This window comes from Aquarana catesbeiana, linkage group LG10 (genome assembly GCF_042186555.1).
Source record: "Aquarana catesbeiana isolate 2022-GZ linkage group LG10, ASM4218655v1, whole genome shotgun sequence".
Classification (NCBI taxonomy): Eukaryota; Metazoa; Chordata; class Amphibia; order Anura; family Ranidae; genus Aquarana; species Aquarana catesbeiana.
In genome coordinates, this window is record NC_133333.1 from 23,353,875 (window position 1) to 23,375,052 (window position 21,178).

At 43.3% G+C, this 21,178-nt stretch overlaps 1 protein-coding gene across 3 annotated transcripts in view; it reads right to left on the minus strand.

Annotated features, from left to right (window-relative positions):
• LOC141110452 (B-cell receptor CD22-like) overlaps positions 1-21,178 on the minus strand; it is a 112,026-nt gene that overhangs the window by 72,019 nt on the left and 18,829 nt on the right. Inside the window, exons 5-10 of one of the 3 annotated variants that reach the window (XM_073601801.1) lie at positions 18,055-18,318; positions 6,853-7,116; positions 5,348-5,611; positions 5,016-5,261; positions 3,369-3,486; positions 2,153-2,186 (exon numbers count right to left, since the gene is read on the minus strand). In XM_073601801.1, coding sequence (XP_073457902.1) covers positions 2,153-2,186; positions 3,369-3,486; positions 5,016-5,261; positions 5,348-5,611; positions 6,853-7,116; positions 18,055-18,318 — 1,190 coding nt within the window. The remainder of the gene's footprint in view (positions 1-2,152; positions 2,187-3,368; positions 3,487-5,015; positions 5,262-5,347; positions 5,612-6,852; positions 7,117-18,054; positions 18,319-21,178) is intronic. The other 2 variants (XM_073601800.1, XM_073601802.1) reach the window with 2 other exon arrangements.

Below are 21,178 nucleotides of genomic sequence, written 5' to 3' on the forward strand. Positions count from 1 at the left end.
CTGTATCCCCCAAGCACCTCTGTTCTCCACTGTATCCCCCCAGCACCTCTGTTCTTCACTGCATCCCCCAAGCACCTCTGTTCTCCACTGTATCCCCCCCAGCACCTCTGTTCTCCACTGTATCCCCCCCAGCCCCTCTGTTCTCCACTGTATCCCCCAAGCACCTGTGTTCTCCACTGTATCCCCCAAGCACCTCTGTTCTCCACTGTATCCCCCCCAGCACCTCTGTTCTCCACTGTATCCCCCAAGCACCTCTGTTCTCCACTGTATCCCCCCAGCACCTCTGTTCTCCACTGTATCCCCCCCAGCACCTCTGTTCTCCACTGTATCCCCCCAAGCACCTCTGTTCTCCACTGTATCCCCCAAGCACCTCTGTTCTCCACTGTATCCCCCCCAGCACCTCTATTCTCCACTGTATCCCCCAAGCACCTCTGTTCTCCACTGTATCCCCCAAGCACCTCTGTTCTCCACTGTATCCCCCCAAGCACCTCTGTTCTCCACTGTATCCCCCCAGTACCTCTGTTCTCCACTGTATCCCCCCAGCACCTCTGTTCTCCACTGTATCCCCCGGCACCTCTGTTCTCCACTATATCCCCCAAGCACCTCTGTTCTCCACTGTATCCCCCAAGCACCTCTGTTCTCCACTGTATCCCCCCCAGCACCTCTGTTCTCCACTGTATCCCCCGGCACCTCTGTTCTCTACTGTATCCCCCCAGTACCTCTGTTCTCCACTGTATCTCCTCTGTAACTCAGTTCTCCACTGTATTCCCTCCCGAACCTCTGTTCTCCAATGTAGACCCCCCCACACTTCTGTTCTCCACTGTACCCCCCTGCACCTCTGTTCTCCACTGTATCCTCCCCGCACCTCTGTTCTCCAATGTAGACCCCCCACACCTCTGTTCTCCACTGTATCCCCCCCCGCACCTCTGTTCTCCACCGTACCCCCCCGCACCTCTGTTCTCCACTGTATCCTCCCCGCACCTCTGTTCTCCACTGTATCCCCCCCAAGCACCTCTGTTCTCCACCGTACCCCCCCCCCGCACCTCTGTTCTCCAATGTATCCTCCCCGCACCTCTGTTCTCCAATGTAGACTCCACGCACTTCTGGCCCCCACTGTAAACCCCCCCCACACACACACACACAAATCAGTTTCTCTCTGTATCCCCCTGCACATCTGTTCTCCCCCCATGCACATCAGTTCCTCTCTGTCCTCCCCCGCCGGCATATCTGTTCCCCTGTGTACACAATGCAATGCAGACAGCAGGTTCAAAGTTTTTTTTTAATTCAGCTGAACGTGCTGCCTGAGCCAGCGGCGGTGGTGGACTGAGGACTCACCTCGAGGAGCGTGGCAATGCTGCCTGTCCTCTCACAACAGATCTCTGACGATCCAGGAGGAGGGAGGGGAAATTGCAGCAAGCCCAGGCAGGGTTACATGCAGGGCTTCCATTTCACCTGCCCCAGCCGGTTCCATGTTAATGCAGCACTTTCGGGCCGTCTGGCTGCTCCTTGTTCTGGCTCTCTCCCCTCCTCTGATCACTGATGCTGCTAGGGCGGCACTGCAGGCTGGAGACAGAAAGCAGGAGAAAGCAGGCTGACAGAACGGGGGCGGAGAGAGAACTGTTTCTGCACAGAGCGCTGGAATGTCTTCACAGGAGCATTTTATCGCCCCCCTAGCCTGGCACAATAAGACGCGTATGCTGCATTATGAATAGTGATCCTGGCCAGCCCTGCTCGGGATCAGATCGGTCCTGACTCCCTGCGCATTACACCAAAAGTAAAATGCGGCTGCCGCCACTGCTACTTCCCGCTTAGACACTCGGGGCTATTGAGCCCACATTAGGGGCTCCAGCCTCAATAGCTCCCTATTAACGACGCCTATGGTCGGAGGCGTGAGAGAGATCCAGTGATTGAAGATGTTCCTGCGGACTATGAGTAGTGTCAGGAGGGTCCATTGAAGATTTTCTTGGGGAATTATGTAAGGGGGAACTGGGGATTTGTTTTTTGGTGGTGGGTATCTGAACAAGTGAAGCATAGGGCCTTTCTCAGATTGGAAATTAGTCACTTCTTGTAAGATTTGGGTTTTATAAACAGTAATTAAGAAAAATAAAGAATTTGCAAAAACACTACATTTTCTTTAAATGACATACCGTACCTCACTCCTTGATGATGTCTGAGATGCTTTAGTTCTATAGAAAAATATAATAATAATAATAATAATACTGTTTAGCAGTAATATTTATTTCTTATCACTAAAGAGGGGTAAAAAGCTAAATTTAAGTTCATGCATAAACCACAAATCCATTAAAGATCAATTTAAACTACAACGTGTATGATACGGAATTAAAACTTTCAATTTAATTTCAATTCAATTTAAAAAAGCTTGTTAAAACATTTTAATTCTAAGGTGTTTTATTTCATTCTCGTTTTATAAACTTTTATGCAGATTGAAATGCAAGAACATTTTATGATTTATGTGTAACAAAATGGGTTGTTTTATCCATCTCAAATACTTTTTAGCACATACAGGCAAAAGAGATCCATTGCACCCAACCCAATCTCTAAATGCAGGTAATGAGATGCACCAGTGCTCAGACAACCGCTCCTGAATACAAGGTTCAAGCATTGAGGAAGGCGCGCGCCTGTGGTATACAGTGCGCATGCGCCAAAACGTCCTCGCAACACCAGTGACGTCACTACGTTGTAGACCTGCGCTCCATCACTCACACGGGCCAAGCCTCATTCTCAACCCAGGGACGGTGTATACACATATCCTGCTGGACGGGACTGTCTCCCCACTCTCCCCTGGATTTGAGCTTACTTACAAGCACACACACAGTGACAACACTAACTGAGGGATCTGTGCTCAACTCGCCTTTCTTTCATGTAAGTGGATAAATTCATTTTGTACAATAAAGCTTTTAAACTGGTTCTGACCTGGAGGCGCTTCTCTTCTGCTTTTTTCCACCATGTGACCTACCCAGGAAAAAAATCATGTGTAGTCATTGGTTCTAGACTCTAGCTTTTCGCAGACCAGGCCTTGCGATCTTACTGTAGCTGCACCAGCTACCAAGCAACTGAGAACAGCCTTTGAGTCGCATTCTTTGGACCACCAGAGTTGTAGCCTGGGCTGCAGGGGATTGTGGGTGATACTGTTTTGGCCAAACCTCCTGTTAATGCTCTATTTTGCCGTTATTTCCTGAAAATATGGGAAAGTAAGATAGACAAGCTTTTAATTGTCTCTTAGGGGCCAACACAGGTCATTGTGCTTCTTTTCATTGAGGTCCAATGGTCACAAAGGTGTCCTAGGACTAAAAGTAGGTTGGACTGAAAACTGGCTGTAGTTCCCTTGGGCAACTTGGCTGACTTACCTTGTAACAAAGTGGACAATCACAATTAGAAAGAGGACTCCAGCCAAAATCCCCAGAATCAGAATTAAAATAAAACTGTATTTCCAGTTGCCAGTTGAGTCTTCATTGGTGTAGCTATCTATGCAGAAGAAAGTTAGTAGGTACAATGAATGATCATGTACAAACGTTGAGCAATGTTACATAAAGAACAAGACAGCAAAGGCCAAGGAGTGCATTACAGGTTCAAGGTAAAGGGACCCACAGACATGAGATGATTGTCACGCAGTGGCCAGATTTGGCTATATTGGGTGAAGATCTGATACAGACAGCAGGGAACAACCCCGACTTATCTTTCACAAGGTAACAGTTGAAGATGTTTGACTTTCCCAGCCAACTGAGTCAAGTATGTTCATACATCAATTGCTTCAAATAATAATTGTCTGACACTTAAATTGCACCCATACATTTAACTTCCATCACACACCTATGGCCAGCTTTAGGGATGAGCCGAACATCCCCCCGGTTCAGAACATGCAAACAGGCAAAAAATTAGTTTGAACACGCAAACGCTGTTAAAGTCTATGGGACACGAACGTGAAAAATCATAAGCGATAATTTTAAAGGCTTATATGCAAGTTATTGTCATAAAAAGGGTTTGGGGACCCGGGTCCTGCCCCGGCAGACATGGATCAATGCAAAAAAAAGTTTTAAAAACGTCAGTTTTTTTGGGAGCAGTGATTTTAATAATGCTTAAAGTGAAAAAATAAAAATGAAATAATCCTTTAAAAATAGTGCCTGAGGGGTGTCTATAGTATGACTGTAAAGTGGTGCAGTTTTACCGTCTTTAGAACAATCCCTGCAGAAAAATGACATTTCTAAAGGAAAAAAGTCAGTTAAAACTGATCGTGGCTGTAATGTATTGTCTGGTCCCGGCAATATAGATGACAATCATTGAAAAAATGGCATGGGTCGCCCCCCCCAGTCCATTACCAGGCCTTTTTGGGTCTGGTATGGATATAAAGGGTTACCCCGCACCCAAATGTTTAAAAAAAAATGGTGTGGGGGCCCCCGGGCACTATATACTCTGAACAGCAGTATATACTATATGGCCTGCCCTATATACTCTGCAGAAAATTGGGCCTTAGGTGTTGGTGGTACCAGAACACTGTAAGCCCTCACAGTAAATCTTGTTGGGTGCAGAAACGGCCCCCGCTGTGAAATATTATATCAAGAATTGTAACTACATGTCCCTGTTAAACAGGGGCAGAAAAATTGGGCCTTAGGTGTTGGTGGTACCAGAACACTGTAACCCCTCACAGTTACTCTGGTTGAGCACAGGAACGGGCCCTGCTGTGAAATATTAGATCAAGAAATGTAATTACATGCACAGGGGCAGAAAAATTGGGCCTTTGGTGGTGGTGGTGGTGCTGATGCCAAAACACTGTAAGCCCTCACAGTTACTCTCGGTGGGCGCTGGAATGGGCCCTGCTGTGAAATATTAGATCAAAAATTGTAATTACACGCCCCTGTTAAACAATACATGGTGATTTTTAGGTGATTTTTAGTACAGGATTGCTAGTGTGCCTCAGGAAGGGACAAAAGGACATGGCTGGAAAAACTAAAAGGGTTTCCTTAAAAGTGTAAACAAAAATTTATTTTATTTCTGACCTTTAAATTCCAGCTCTGCGGAGGTGGAGCTTCCAGCTGTGCTGTGAGCAATGCAGGAGTACATCCCTGATTTATCCTCACTGTTGTCTAATACCAGGATCTGTTCAGTTTTATTTAACAGGATTTTTCCATCCTTCATCCAGGTGTAATGAGTCACACTGGGGTTGCTTCTCACAAAATTGCACTTTAGCTCAGTGGCTCCCTCTGTTGGGTGAAGCACAACGACTTGAACTCCAGTAACAGCATCTACAAAACACATAAAATGTGTTGTAAAATAAAATATTACAATCCATAAGTTTTTCCTGATTACTGTTGAGTTATGATATACATACATGGCACAGGCATCTCTATTGGTGGTGATTCTCCTCTCCCACGAATATTTATTGCAACACAAGAAAAACGTTCAGTGTCTTTGCTGATATTCTGTACTCTTAAATTCTGCTCTTGAGAGTTTAACTTAATTTTGCTATTCCCACGGTACCATTCATATCTGTGTGGAGGAGGGTTAGATCTGCTGGAACATGTTAAAATCACATCACTACCTTCCAAAAGCTCTTCATTTTTGGAGAAGCTGACCATCACATCTTTTGGTGCATCTGGTGAAGAAGAGAATATTTTTTTGCTTAAAGGGTAACTCCACTTAAAACTGTTATTTCTGTTTTTTTTTGTTTTTTTTTGCTGATGAGCTGCATGACATGTTGACTTCCTATATCTCTCAGAGCCCTAAATTGTTATGAGGGAAGTACGAAGCATTGCTGGTCTCCTCCTGAAAATGCTAGGTGCCTGGCTGTGTCTCACTTAAAGTGGATGTAAACCCTCACATATACCACAGCCTCAGATGATACACAGAGGTGAAACAGTTCTCCCTACATAATGTTTACATGTATATCTGCTGTCTTCAAGTTTCTAGACTGTTTAGAAAGTACACATCGTGTTAGAATTTTCTCTTCCAGTTCCACCTGCACATACCCCCTATCCACATAGGCAGAGGAAGGAAGAAATGTGCAGAGCTGTGCTGTGAATAGACCAGCTCTCTGCTAATCTATTTCTATGTACCCTCCCCGACACAAATTTCAGCCTGGTTTTATCTTGGTTGTCGGAGAGCTTGTCAGAAGTTATAGAACCGAGCAGCAGAAAGACACAAGACTCGGGGCTTTGGAGAGAGATAAGTAAGCACTACAGATAGATGTGCCCAGGTCACATTTCATGAATGGGGTTTACATCCACTTTAAGTACTTCTGAATCACAGACCCAGAACAAGCATGATTTAAATCATTTTTCAGAAAAGTGTCAGAACTCATTGTTTTTGTGCTTGTTCCGGGTTAGCTACTCAGACGGCATTGAAGCCAAAGCTTTCATTTGACAGGGACTAGCATTTCCAAAGGAGAGTTCATTGTTGGCAACCTGCATGGTCCTTTCATGACAGTGTCCCTTTAAATAGTAAAATATTCACAGTTTGCAGATGTACCCAACTATTGCTGTCATTTAAAGGACAAACGATGGCTCCTCTAAAAGTAAATAAGTAAAAAAAAAATGATGACACCATTTACTGAGGAGGAAATGTCATTACTGAAGTCTTTGAAACAATGGAATAAGAAGTCAGGGAGTCACTATTGCTGACCCAAAGATGAGATATCATTTTTGCTTTTCTTTAGATTCTTAAAAAGTTACCTTATTTTTTAGAGCTGAGAACTCGGCTCCAGGTGGTTCTTAGTGAAGGAGATTTGGAGACAAAAAAATATAAAGGGACTTTACACAATATCTGACCCTTAAACTTAATCTGACCCTTAATTTAACCCTTAGGTCACCTATTACTGCAGAGTTATGATATACGTACATTGCACAGGTATCGGTGTCAGTGGTGATTCTCCTCTCCCAACAGTATTTATTGCAACACAAGAATAGGGATGCGTGTCTTTGTTGACATTCTGTACTTTGATGCTCTGAACTTCAAGTCTTAAATTAATTTTGCTATTCCCACGGTACCATTCATATCTGTGTGGAGGAGGGTTAGATCTGCTGGAACATGTTAAAATCACATCACTACCCTCCAAAAATTTTTCGTTTTTGGGTAAGCTGACCGTCACATCTTTTGGTGCATCTGGTGAAGAAAAGAATATTTTTTGCTTAAAAGACAATTCCACTGTAGACTTTTATTTTTTCCTGCTTGTTAGTGAGATGCATGACATGCTGACTTCCTAAATCTCTCAGGACTTTCAGTAGTAAAATATCCTCCAGACAATTTCCAGGTGTACCCTACTACTTCTGTTGTTAGAAGCCCAAATGATTGTTCCTCTACAACTAAAACTACACCAAAAGTGCTGAAAGGACATTAAAATCACAGTATAGTAAGGAGCAACTTTTATTACTAGAGTTTTTGGAACAATGGAATAAGAAGCCCGGGAGTCACCACTGTCGACTCAAAGGTGAGATATCCCTTTTACTTTTCTTTAGTTCCTTAACAAAGTTACCTTGTTTTCAGAGCTGAGAACACCAGGTGGTTCACAGTGCAGGTATTTTGCAGCCAAAAACAAGTCTAAAAATAAAAGGACCTCACACACCCTTTGACCTCTTTAGCTCCTTAAAGTATATGTGATCCCTCACCTTGTAAAACATTACATTCAGTTTAATCACTTCAGCCCCGGAAGAATTTACCCCCTTCCTGTCCAGAGCACGTTTTGCGATTCGGCACTGCGTCGCTTTAACTGACAATTGCGCGGTCGTGCGACGTTGTACCCAAACAAAACTGATGTTCTTTTTTTCCACAAGTAGAGATTTCTTTTTGTGGTATTTGAGCGCCTCTGCGGTTTTTATTGTTTGCGCTATAAACAAAAAAAAGCGACAATTTTGAAAAAAAAAGCATTATTTTTTAGTTTGTGCTATAATAAATATCCCCCAAAAATATATAACAAAAACTATTTTTTTCCTCAGTTTAGGCCAATATGTATTCTTCTACATTATTCTGATAAAAATAAATTGCAATAATCGTATATTGATTGGTTTGCACAAAAGTTATAGCGTCTACAAAATAGGGGATAGATTTATAGCATTTTTATTATTATTTTTTTTTTTTACTAGTAATGGCGGCGATCTGCGATTTTTATCATGACTGCAACATTTTGGCGGACACATCGGACAATTTTGACAGATTTTTGGAACCATTGGCATTAATACAGCTATCAGTGCAATTAAAAATGCATTGATTACTGTAAAAATTTCACTGGCAGTGAAGGGGTTAACACTAGGGGGCGGTGAAGGAGTTAACTGTGTTCCCTGGGAGGTGATTCTAACTGAAGGGGGGGGGACTAACTACAGGAAGTGACAGATCATGGTTCCTAGCTAATAGAAACACACAATCTGTCACTCCCGTCAGAACAGAACAGGGAAGTGTGTGTTTACATATACTCATCTCTGTTCTGTGTCTCCAGCTCACGATCCCTCGTGGACGGTGGTTATCGCGTCCGTTGGCCACGAGCATTGAGACCCCCACTGTGCAGTGCATGCACGCCTGCTATCCGGACCCCTTGAGCCAACGTACCGTTATGTGGTTTTGCACAGGGGAGCCAACCTGCCACAGTAACGGCGGCTGGTCCAGAATCGGTTAAAGTGATTCTAAGGCTTAGTGTATTTCCTCATTAAAATAGCAAACATGCTGTTCCTCGGGAGGGCGTGGCTAGCAGCCGAAGGAGATGGCCGCATAAGGAGAGAGCTCCGTGTTCTCCAGCTCTAACGGCCCATATGAAGCGACCAGGAACGCTGGCAAACACAAGCCACAGGTGCCCGAGAACCCTGCCGACCCAATAAAAGGGATGGGTAAGAGAAAACCCTAGGGGGGTCCCCGCAAATTAACAGACTTTTTTGGTTCTGCCAGCACGCCAATTACCCAAGATGGCGCCGCCGCTCACAGGCAGCAGCGCGCCAGGCAGAATGACACACGAGGGGACAGGAGAGACACAAGCATACCCCCATCTTTCTCTCCAAGCCAGAGTAGTCCCTCATCCCTATGCAATACACCCACCCACAGCCCACAAAAGGCAGCTCTCAAGTGCCCCTCCACCCATACATATGCGGGAGAAAGGAAGGAGGACTACATATCCCAGAATAGCACCACTGAGTTCTATGACCAAATCCATGAGTTCCCAACTACTGGGCAACCTCTTAGCGACACCACAATGAAGGAGATGCTGGTGTCCCTGCGGGGATCAATGCACAGAGATCTTATGGACTGTATTTCACAATTGAAATCGGATATAACAGAGGTGGGAGAGAGAGTCAGCCATGTAGAGGACAAAATGGCAGAATTCACGACTGCTCATAACGAACTAGCGGACGCACACAACGATAAAGATGATGAATTAGAGGCTTTAAAAAACAAAATTGGGGACTTAGAGGACAGATCTCGCAGAAATAATATAAAATTGTGTGGGGTGGCGGAATCTGTACCTCCTTCTGACCTCCGACGTTATGTTCAGCAACTAATTTAGGATCTACTTCCCGATACACCTAACGGTGAAATTATAGTGGATCGGGTTCATAGGCTACCTAAGCCACAGCATCTACCAGATAAAATCCCACGCAACGTCATAGCTCGCATACACTTCTTCCACGTAAAGGATGACTTGATGCGGTTTGCAAGACAAAACTCCCCACTGCCCCATCCTTACTCAAACATCGCTATTTTATGCCGACCTCTCCCAGCACACCATGGTGGCTCGGAAAAAGTTAGTGCCGCTTACAAAGTTAATGCGCAATAACCAACTTGCACACTCATGGGGCTTCCCCACTAAGCTCCTTGTTACCAAAGAAGGGCGCACATACGCCATTAGATCTCTAGAGGAAGGTCTCCAACTTACAAAAAAATGGGGTCTTATCCGGGGAAGATACACTTATCACCAAAGCCCCTGGGCGCATATCCTCTGAATGGAAATCAAGCAATGAAACTTGACTTTGCTCTTCTGCTTCATACATTAAGCCTTATAAAGGATGTTTGCTGACCTGAAACAAGGGTCGAAGCTGGACACTGAGAGCTTATACCCCCCAGTTGCTCTTATGCGATATTATTCGCACATCAAGGACTATTTCCTCGCTTTTTTATGTTACTTTTCTTATTTGATTGTTGACGTTCTTTATTTTTTCTTTTTTAATTTACCACCGATGACTACCCACAGTCAATCTGATGACAACCTCCTGGAATCCACTTACTTTTTGATGCCTCTACAAGCAGTTGGATACACCTTATCCAAGGTCAATATACCCTCAACTACAGGTACCCTCATGCATAACCATTACGATTTCCAAAACTGCCTACACATAGCAATCTTTCATTATGGATCAATGGTTCTTAACTTTGTGACTTTGAATGCTCACGGCCTCAACAGCCCCTTTAAAAGGAGGGCCATGTGGCAACAAGCGAAAACCCTAAAGAGTGATGTTTTATGCATTCAGGAGACTCATTTTGCTCAACAGAAACATCCATTATGCACAAACAAAATGTTTCCTCAGGTCTTTACAGCCTCTGGCCCAAAGAAAAAAGGCGGAGTGCTGATCGTTATTAATCAGAATGTAGCATTTCACTTGCATGATATGATAAAAGATAAAGCAGGGAGATATATTATACTAGTTTGTGAGGTAAACAATACCATGTATACTATAATTAACCTATATGCTCTGAACTGTAGACAATTACCTTTTTTGCATACTGTTGTGGTGATTTCAATTGTGTACCTAATAAGCACTTAGATTGCTCTACCCCAAAACGCTCAACACGTAGCGAAATCCAATCCTTCTTACACTCATCCGACTTATATGACATATGGCGTTGTGTCAACTCAGGGGAAAAAGACTTTACTTACTATTCAGCTCCCCACAAGTCATATTCAAGAATCAACTTTTTTGCAGCTGACTTATCTATTCTTAACAATGTAATATCAGCTAAAATTCACTCAATTACTTGGTCTGATCATGCCCCTGTCTCACTTTCACTTAAAGAACAAAATTCGGTGACACCACTTAATAATCCCAAACATAGGGACAGATTGCGTGATCAGATTAAAGATTTCTTCCTTCATAATGATACCCCGGATACCACCATATTCACTTTGTGGTGCCCGTATAAAGCGTATAGCAGGGGCCTACTTCTCCAGGCAGCCTCTAGGGAAAAAAAGAGGAAATTACAGGTACTGACCACATTATTGACTAAACCCAAATCTCTTGAAATGCAGCACAAATCTAATCCCTCTACTCAGGTACATTCAATATTGATTCAAACCAGACAGGCGGTTCGATCATACTTAATCTCAGAACACCAATTTCACCTACAGAGATTCAAAGCCACTTACTACACCCAAGGAAACAAGGCTGGAAAATTCTTAACGGCCTACATCCGCAAGAAACAGCAAAAATCTAAACTTTCACATATTACAGATCCCACTACGTCAAAAACAGGATACCACCCCCTAGATATAGCCAATGCATTTTGCAAATACTATAAGCAACTATATAATTTAAAGTCAGATCCCTCAACACCCCAAACTACTGACATAGCGATTAGCGACTTTCTTCAATCTGTCGACCTTCCTTCCCTAGACAATGAAAAGCTACACTACCTAAACTCTGCCATAACAGATAAAGAAATCTTGCAAGCCATACAATCCCTACCCTACAATAAATCACCAAGCGCTGACGGCTTCTCAGCAGATTATTACAAAGCTTTCTCAAACATTCTAGTGCCATATATGAACAAACTCTTCCACAAAGCTACCACCTCTACCTCATTCCCGAAAGAAATGCTCCAAGCAGTTATAGTGGCCCTCCCAAAACCAGGGAAAAAACCAGATGCCCCTCAAAATTTTCGGCCCATATCCCTTCTTAATACAGACTTAAAAGTATACTCAAAAATTTTAGCTAACCATCTAGCAGAAGTAACCCCTCACCTAATAAAAGCGGATCAAGTGGGATTTGTGAAAGGTAGGCAAGCCCCAGATGGAACTCGAAGAATGTACAACCTCCTCAAAATTGCAGAAGTTCGTAAGGTGCCCACAGTGGTCCTGACACTTGATGCAGAAAAAGCGTTCAATCGGGTTCACTGGGGGTACCTATCTGCGACACTCAACAAGTTTGGCCTTAAGGGCCCTATTCATTCAGCCATCTCTGCATTATATACGGTCCCAACTGCACAAGTATATACTTCTAACACCATGTCTGATAAATTCTATATAACAAATGGGACTCGCCAGGGTTGTCCCCTATTGCCACTGATTTTTTCACTGGTGATGGAGCCCCTGGCGGAAGCTATCAGACAAGACACCCTCATTACTGGCATTAAAGTATCAGACATAGACCATAAAATTGGATTATTTGCGGACCATGTGGTATTGAGCTTAACCTCGCCAGCAACTTCTCTTGATAGAACACAACATTTACTTAGCGAATTTGGAAATATTTCATATTATAAACTTAACATCAACAAATCCTCTATTCTTCCTATACACATTCGCAACAATAATCTTAATATTTTGAAGTCTAAATTTCCTTTTCAATGGGCCACAAAATATTTGAAGTACCTAGGGATAAACCTCTCCTACCTCTCCAGCTCTGTATTGGACCATAACTAGCCTGCCCTACTAAATACAATAGAGAATGACCTAGCACACATCTCATCGCACGAACTCACCTGGCTAGGGAGGATAGCCGCTTTCAAAATGAATGTATTGCCAAAAATAATATATTATTTTCGAACTATTCCTATCATTTTGCCTGAACACTTCTTTACTACGGTTGACAAACTCTTAAGGAAATTTGTATGGGCTGGTAAACTAGCGAGACTCTCATACTCTATATTACAAAAACAAGGACAGAGAGGAGGAACGGGATTTCCTAACCTACACAAATATTACATTGCAGTGTTATTGGACCAAGCTAAGTCATGGTTCAATCAGACAACAGATAAACTATGGGTACAAATAGAATGAGCAATAGTCACACAAAGAGATCTACCATCACTTCTATTAGCTACCTTAACACTCAGACCATTACATTGTCCCAAATTCCCTTGCATTGACGCAACAGTGACCGCGTGGAGGGCTTTAAATGTACAAACTGACAGCAGCAAATCCTTACATAAGAAAGTCATCACCCTAGGTATGTACGAATACCTCATCCCCTCATAAAAAAATAGATGAGAAAACTTTCCCTAAGAATACTACATATACACAATTCATAGCCAAAAGTCCACTAACACCATCATACGCAAATAACCAACAACACCACTACCACATCAAAAACCCATAATACCTTCTTTACCTTAAGACCAGACATATGGGATTACCTAACCACTTCCTTTATCAAACCTAAGGGACTCTCATAGTTCTACAAAAAATTGCAAAACACACACACTCAAACTAAAACTACGAGCATGTTAAACTGGGAGGGAGATCTTAAAACTAAATTTGCTCTAACAGACTGACTCAAAGCTACTCAATCTAACTATAATACATTTTTTAAATGGTGGTAATTTTATTTTATGTTTGTGTTTCTTTTTTTTTTTTTTGTCAAAGTTTTATTTTTTGTTTGTTAACTAAGTTTACGCTAGACTACCGTATATACTCGAGTATAAGTTGAATTTTTCAGCACATTTTTTTGTGCTGAAAGTGCCCCCCTCGACTTATACTTGAGTCAAGCACTTTTCTGCAGCAAAAAATTAATTTTCCGAACCAACTTTGGGGCCCCGTATCTCAGAGCCACTTGGTGCTAGGAACCCCAAATTTGGTGTGCTAACCCATTGGAACTGGTACCACAACATATCCAAAGCTGGGGTTCCTAGCACCAAGTGGAGATACGGGGCCCCAAAACCGGTTCGGAAAATGTCATTCTCTGCTGCAGAAAAGTGCTTGACATTTTCTGAACTGAATTTTGGGGCCCTGTATCTCGGGGCCACTTGGAGCTAGAAACACCAGCTTTGGAAATTTTATGGTGCTAGTTCCACTGGGTTTGCACACCAAATTTGGGGTTCTTAGCACTAAGTGGCTCTGAGGTACGGGGCCCCAAATTCGGTCAACTGTGTCCATCTGCAGCAATGTCATTTCGGGACCCTTTGGGTTCAGAGACCCCAAATTTTGGCTGCAGCTAGGGGGCATCTAGGAACCCTTAACTACCGAGTTTGAAGTTCAGGGAACCTATGGCTGCAAATGGGCACAGTGAGGCATGCAAATGGGCACAGTGAGGCTGCAAATGGGCATTGTTGACCGTCTTTTCCACTTACAGTAGCTGTGCATTTCTCACCCTCGTCTTATGCTCGGGTCAATAAGTTTTTCCCATTTTTTTTGTGGTAAATTAGGGCCTCGACTTATACTCGGAACGACTTATACTCGAGTATATACGGTATATACGGTACTTATCCGTCTACTTTATTATCCTGACCTACATCCGCTTCTTTAATTTTATTCTGAAATATACCCATATGCACCTATACTGTAGGCTACCTGTAATAAAGTTTTATTGACAACAGGCAATTGTTCTGTCACCCCAGGTGCATAGGTGAAGGGGGGGTAGAGGGGATGCCCTCTCCCTGGGCACAGTTTGTTCCCAGATGGTGTGTCTGGAGGAGAAGGGGGTTCCACCATCCGCCCTATGGTCGACACTTGACAGTGGTTTCAAATAATCTATTCACCTAAATATAATTGTAAATTGTAAACTATGTCATGCAGTTCTTTTCCTTAGAAACCTTCAAAGAGTAATATAATGTATGACAGCTGTATTTGTATATGGGTGTACTCATTCTTTGTTTTTGTGAAAAGTTTATTAAAGAAAAATGAAACAGAAAATAGGAAACATGTTATACTTACCCGCTCTGTGTAGTGGATTTGCAAAGAGCACCCTCAATTCTCCTCTTCTCAGGTCCACTGTTGGTGCTCCAGGCTCCTTCCTCTTGCCGAGTGCCCCCATAGTAAGCAGCTTGTTATGGGAGCTCACGAGCTGCTGCTCTGTGTGTCCATTCACGCTTGAAACGTGTCTCGGCCCTGCCCCCACTCTCTCCTCATTGGCTCACTGGCTGTGATTGACACCAGTGTCAGCCAATGAGTTGAAAGAGACCAAGGAGAGCCATTGCTCTCGTGCACATTGCTAGATCGAGATGGGGCTCGGGTAAGTGTTGGGGGCTGCTGCACGCAGAAGGTTGTTTACCGTCATGCATTTTATGTATGAAGGTAAAAAAACCTTGTTCCTTTAAAACCACTTAAAAACAGAAATGAAAGGCAAAACATTTGTGTATACATGTAAAAAACATTCTAAATACCTTTTTTCCCCCATTTTTATAAGTGATCACATACCCTCTGTTCTCAGCTGCATAAGGAGCTCAGAGAGCTGGGGAGGAGAAACAGCAGGACACTGGTCTTGTTTTTGCAGCCAAAAATAACCTAAAATTAAAATACCTTCATACTCCCTTCAACCTCTGCCCATAACTGAACCATTCGGCCACCCCTCAGACAAAAACCCCTTCACAAAACCTGAACTTGTAGCTCTATCCCTAAATTAGCCCCTAATACTTATCCTTTTAACCTAATATTGAACCCTTAGACTAGCCTTGAAATATATCCCTTAAACTGACCTTAATACCTTATCCTTTAACCTGACCTCAAGATTTAACCTTTAATTTGACTTAATGATTGACTAATGACCCTAATGAATGACCTCTAAAACTTAACTAGTGAAGTTTTTCCATTGCTCTCAGTGGATTATCACCTCATCAGACCAGCTGCAACGGGGCTCATCTTTACTCTGAACTATCAACACATACAAAGAAAAGGGTCCGGCAACACTCCATAAAGTTCCCAAATTCACACATTTTGTAATTTTTTTCAAGAAGGCCAGTCTGGGACCCTCTTAAGATTTATGTCCTAACTTGATCCTTACACTACCTTAGCCACCTCCTAAACTTATCCTTTAATCCAAGGGTCTCCAAACTTTTCAAAGGGCTAGTTTAGTGTCCTTCAGATATTAGGGGGACTTGAATGAGGCCAGTGGGGGAAAAAAATGTCCCGCACCCAGCATCAGTGAGAATAAACATGGCCGCATTGGTATTAGTGGGAGGAATAGTACACCATCATTGGTATCAGTGGAAGGAGAAGTGCCCCTTCCTTGGTGTTGGTGAGAAGAATAGTGCAACATCATTGGGAGGAATAGGGCCAGATAAAGGCAAGCAAAGGGCTGCATTTTGTTTGTGGACCCCTGCTTTACCGCTTGCCGAACGTATACAGGACATATACAGTGGCAAGGCGGCCTCTCTGTGCAGAATCATGTACAGGTATGTGATTCTGCGCTTTTGGGTCTGGGCCACTGACCCACCCCCACAGTGATTGGATACAGCGGGAGCCAATCAGCAGGTCCGGGGTACCTGAAGTCTGCCGGGTCCCGCCGATCATTTCAGACAGAGGCAGATTGCCGTTCTGTTAGTGGGGAAAATAGAGAACACAAAATCATAAATTATAATATAATAAATAACTATAAATAATGATAAAAAATAATAATATAATAATACAATTAATTTCCCCACTATTCACTATCGCTCAATTCTGCAAGTGATTCTAATTTACTATCACTGTTTTCTAGCTGGTCTAAAACCACTTTTGATGTAAAGGGACACTTTTTGGTTGCTATGGACAATCTCCAGTTTCCAGGCAGAAAGAACAGTATATATCATATAAAACTGCATGCAGGGCACTGGACAAAGCACTGGACACAAAAGGGATGTGAAATGATTTTATATAGTACTGTAATCTGTAAGATTATAGTGTACTGTATTTATTATAAAATTAAAAAATTTTTGAATTTGCCACCGGGCTCCGCCCCTGTGCGTTGCGGCACTCGCAGGGAACGGAGCCCGGCACACAGTGGCTTTGGGCAGATCACACACCCCGCAGACACAGTGAGAGGACTTCACAGGATCCTGGGGACAAGGTAAGTACACCGCACCAGGATCCTGCAATGCAATCCCGAGTGTGGCTAGGGGTTACCGCTAATGGTACTGAAATTTAACCCCGAACCACACTCTGGAAAACCGCCAACTTTCTAGACTGTTTAGAAAGTACACATCGTGTTAGAATTTTCTCTTCCAGTTCTACCTGTCGGTGTCGATTCTTGGCGTACACTGTGCGACAGCTGATTGGAGGAAAGGAGCACACCCCCTATCCACATAGGAAGAGGAAGAAAGAAATGTGCAGAGCTGTGCTGTGAATAGACCAGTTCTTTTCTAATCTGTTTCTATGTACCCTCCCCGACACAAATTTCAGCCTGGTTTTGTCTCGGTTGTCGGAGAGCCTGTCAGAAGTTATAGAACCGAGCAGCAAAAAGACACGAGACAGGGCTTTGGAGAGAGATAAGTAAACACTACAGATAGATGTGCCCAGGTCACATTTCATGAATGGGGTTTACATCCACTTTATGTATTTCTGAATCACAGACCCAGAACAAGCATGATTTAAATCAGTTTCAGAAAAGTGTCAGACCTCATTGTTTTTGTGCTTGTTCCGGGTTAGCTACTCAGATGGCATTGAAGCCAAAGCGTTCATTTGACCGGGACTAGCATTTCCAAAGGAGAGTTCATCAATGGCAACCTGCATGATCCTTTCATGACAGTGTCCCTTTATATAGTAAAATATTCACAGTTTCATGTCAACTATTGCTGTCATTCAAAGGCCAAACGATGGCACCTCTAAAAGTAAAAATAAGTAAAAAAAAAAATGATGACACCATTTACTGAGGAGGAAATGTCATTACTGAAGTCTTTGAAACAATGGAATAAGAAGTCAGGGAGTCACTATTGCTGACCCAAAGATGAGATATTATTTTTGCTTTTCTTTAGATTCTTAAAAAAAGTTACCTTATTTTTTAGAGCTGAAAACTTGGCTCCAGGTGGTTCTTAGTGAAGGAGATTTGGAGACAAAAAATATAAAGGGACTTCACACACTATCTGAGCCTTAATCTTAATCTGACCCTTAATTTAACCCTTAGCTCACCTATTACTGCAGAGTTATGATATACGTACATTTCACAGGTATCGGTGTTGGTGGTGATTCTCCTCTCCCTACAGTATTTATTGCAACACAAGAATAGGGTTCCGTGTCTTTGTTGAGATTCCGTACTACGATTCTCTGAACTTCAGGTCTTAAATTAATTTTGTTATTCCCACGGTACCATTCATATGTGTGTGGAGGAGGGTTAGATCTGCAGGAACATGTTAAAGTCACATCACTACCCTCCAAAAATTCTTTGTTTTTGGGTAAGTTGACGGTCACATCTTTTGGTGCATCTGGTGAAGAAAAGAATATTTTTTGCTTAAGAGACAATTCCACTGTAGACTTTTATTTTTTTTTTCCTGCTTGTTGGTGAGATGCATGACATGCTGACTTCCTAAATCTCTCAGGACTTTCAGTAGTAAAATATCCTCCACACAATTTCCAGGTGTACCCTACTACTTCTGTTGTTAGAAGCCCAAATGATTGTTCCTCTACAACTAAAACTACACCACAAGCGCTTAAAAGGGCATCAAAATCACAATTTAGTAAAATTTTATTACTGGAGTTTTTGGAACAATGGAATAAGAAGCCCGGGAGTCACCACTGTCGACTCAAAGGTGAGATATCCCTTTTACTTTTCTTTAGTTCCTTAACAAAGTTACCTTGTTTTTTAGAGCTGAGAACACCAGGTGGTTCACAGTGCAGGTATTTTGTAGCCAAAAACAAGTCTAATGCCACGTACACACGGTCGGACTTTCCGGCATACAATCCGACCGTGTGTAGGCTCCGGCGGACTTTTCCAGCAGACTTTTTCCCAAAATCCCGCCGGACCTAGATTTGAAACAAGTTTTAAATCTTTCTGTCAGACTCAGTTTCTGGCGGAAAGTCTGCTCGTCTGTGTGCTGGTCCGACGGAAAGCCCGCTCGTGTGTATGCTGGTCCAACGGACCAGATACGACGCGAGGGCAGGGTATTGCATTTCACGCTCGCTGCAATAGGAAAAACAAATTTTCCTATTGCGGCAAGCGCGGGGCATACCAGGCCCTTAGGTCTGGTATAGATTATAAATGGAAGCCCCTACGCTGAAAAAACGGCGTGGGGTCCCCCCTAAAATCCATACCAGACCCCGATCCGAGCACGCAGCCCGGCCGGTCAGGAAAGGGGGTGGGGACGAGCGAGCGCCCCCCCCCCTCCTGAACTGTACCAGGCCGCATGCCCTCAACATGGGGGGCCCCCCCACCCCAAAGCACCTTGTCCCCTTGTTGATGAGGACAAGGGCCTCTTCCCGACAACCCTGGCCGTTGGTTGTCGGGGTCTGCGGGCGGGGGACTTTTCGGAATCCAGGAGCCCCCTATAATAAGAGGGCCCCCAGATCCCGGCCCCCCACCCTATGTGAATGAGTATGGGGTACATGGTACTCCTACCCATTCACCTAGGGAAAAAGTGTCAATTAAAAAAAACACACTACACAGGTTTTTAAAATAATTTATTAAACAGCTCCGGGGGGGGTCTTACTCCGGCTACGGGGGTCTTCTTCCGGCTTCGGGGGTCCCTCCGGTTCCTCTTCTCCCGGTGTTCCAGTTCTTCAGCGGCTCCTCCGCTGTCTTCAGGCCGCTCTCTTGCCAGCAGAGGTCTGGACTTCTGGGCTTCTTGACTTCTTGTCTTCTTCCCTCTTCTCTTCTCCAGATGTTGACACGACGCTCTCTCCGGCTGGACTGCTCTCTGAGGGCTCCGTTGTGACTTATATAGGTGGAGACCCCGCCCCCTTATGATGTCACAGTCCCTGGGCATGCTGGGACTGTGACGGTTTAGGGGGCGTGGTCAACATCACCCGGTGACCACGCCCCCTAAAACGTCACAGTCCGGACCTCCGCTGGCAAGAGAGCGGCCTGAAGACAGCGGAGGAGCCGGATTTGTCCTCTGCAATGTCTCAATCCCGCTATAAGTCACTGATCTCCACCATTAATAGTAAAAAAATTAAAATAAACAAAAATTTCATTAAAAAATCATCCCATAGTTTGTAGAAGATATAACTTTTTGCGCAAACCAGTCAATATATGGTTATTGGGATTTGTTTATCAAAAACATGTAGTAGAATACATTTTGGACTAAATTAATTAATTAATTTTTTTGTTTATGTTGCAAAAAATAAAAACCGCAGAAGTGATCAAATACTGCCAAAAAAAAGCTCTATTTGTGGGAAAAAAAGGTCATAATTTTTTTTGGGGTACAGTGTCGCACGACCGCACAATTGTCAGTTAAAGTAACGCAGTGCCGTATCGCAAAAAATGGCCTGGTTGTGAAGGGGGGTAAAGGAGGGCAAGTGGTCAATCCAACCCTAAAGTGTAACTATTAACAACCCTAGTGATCCTGTGTCCAGACTATGCACAATAAACTATATAGAGGGCTGCCTGTCCTCTAATATAAACACACAGTATGTGTTTCTAAACTATTAGAAACGGACTGAACCTGAATTTTGAGTCTTTATTGTCACCTTTGAGGATCTTAGAGAATGAATGGATTTATATCACCCTCAGCTACAGAGGTCAGGGGTGGCTTCTTTTATAGCTCCCTTACTGCTTGTTAAGAATATGTAAATATTTTATTGTCCATAGGCTGGGCACATGTGTACTTTAATTCTTAACCTTTACCTCAAGCAAATCAAATCTCTGAACTCAATCTTAAAACATAATTTTTAATCTGATCCTAACATTAACCTTTGTTCTTAAATTTGACTCCCCCTTTTTTTTTCTCTTGTCAAATTTGTTTATTGAATTTTAACAACTAGTATACATAAATACATATGGTGGCAGCAAAAGAAAAGATCACGTACAGTATATGGTAATAATATTCAGTTGTAGTTCCAACATAAACTAATGCCGCGTACACACGATCGGAATTTTCGTCGGAAAAGCCTTGGATGTTTTTTTCCGATGGAAATTCCGCTCAGGCTTGTCTTGCACACACACAGTCACACCAAATTCTGACCGTCAAGAACGCGGTGACGCACAACAAGTACGATGGCACTATATAAGGGAAGTTCAATACCCAATGCGCCACCCTTTCGGCTCCTTCTGCTAATCTCATGTTTTATCTTGTGTTAGTAGAAGTTTGGTGAGAGACGATTCGAGCTTTTCACCCTGCATGCTTTTCA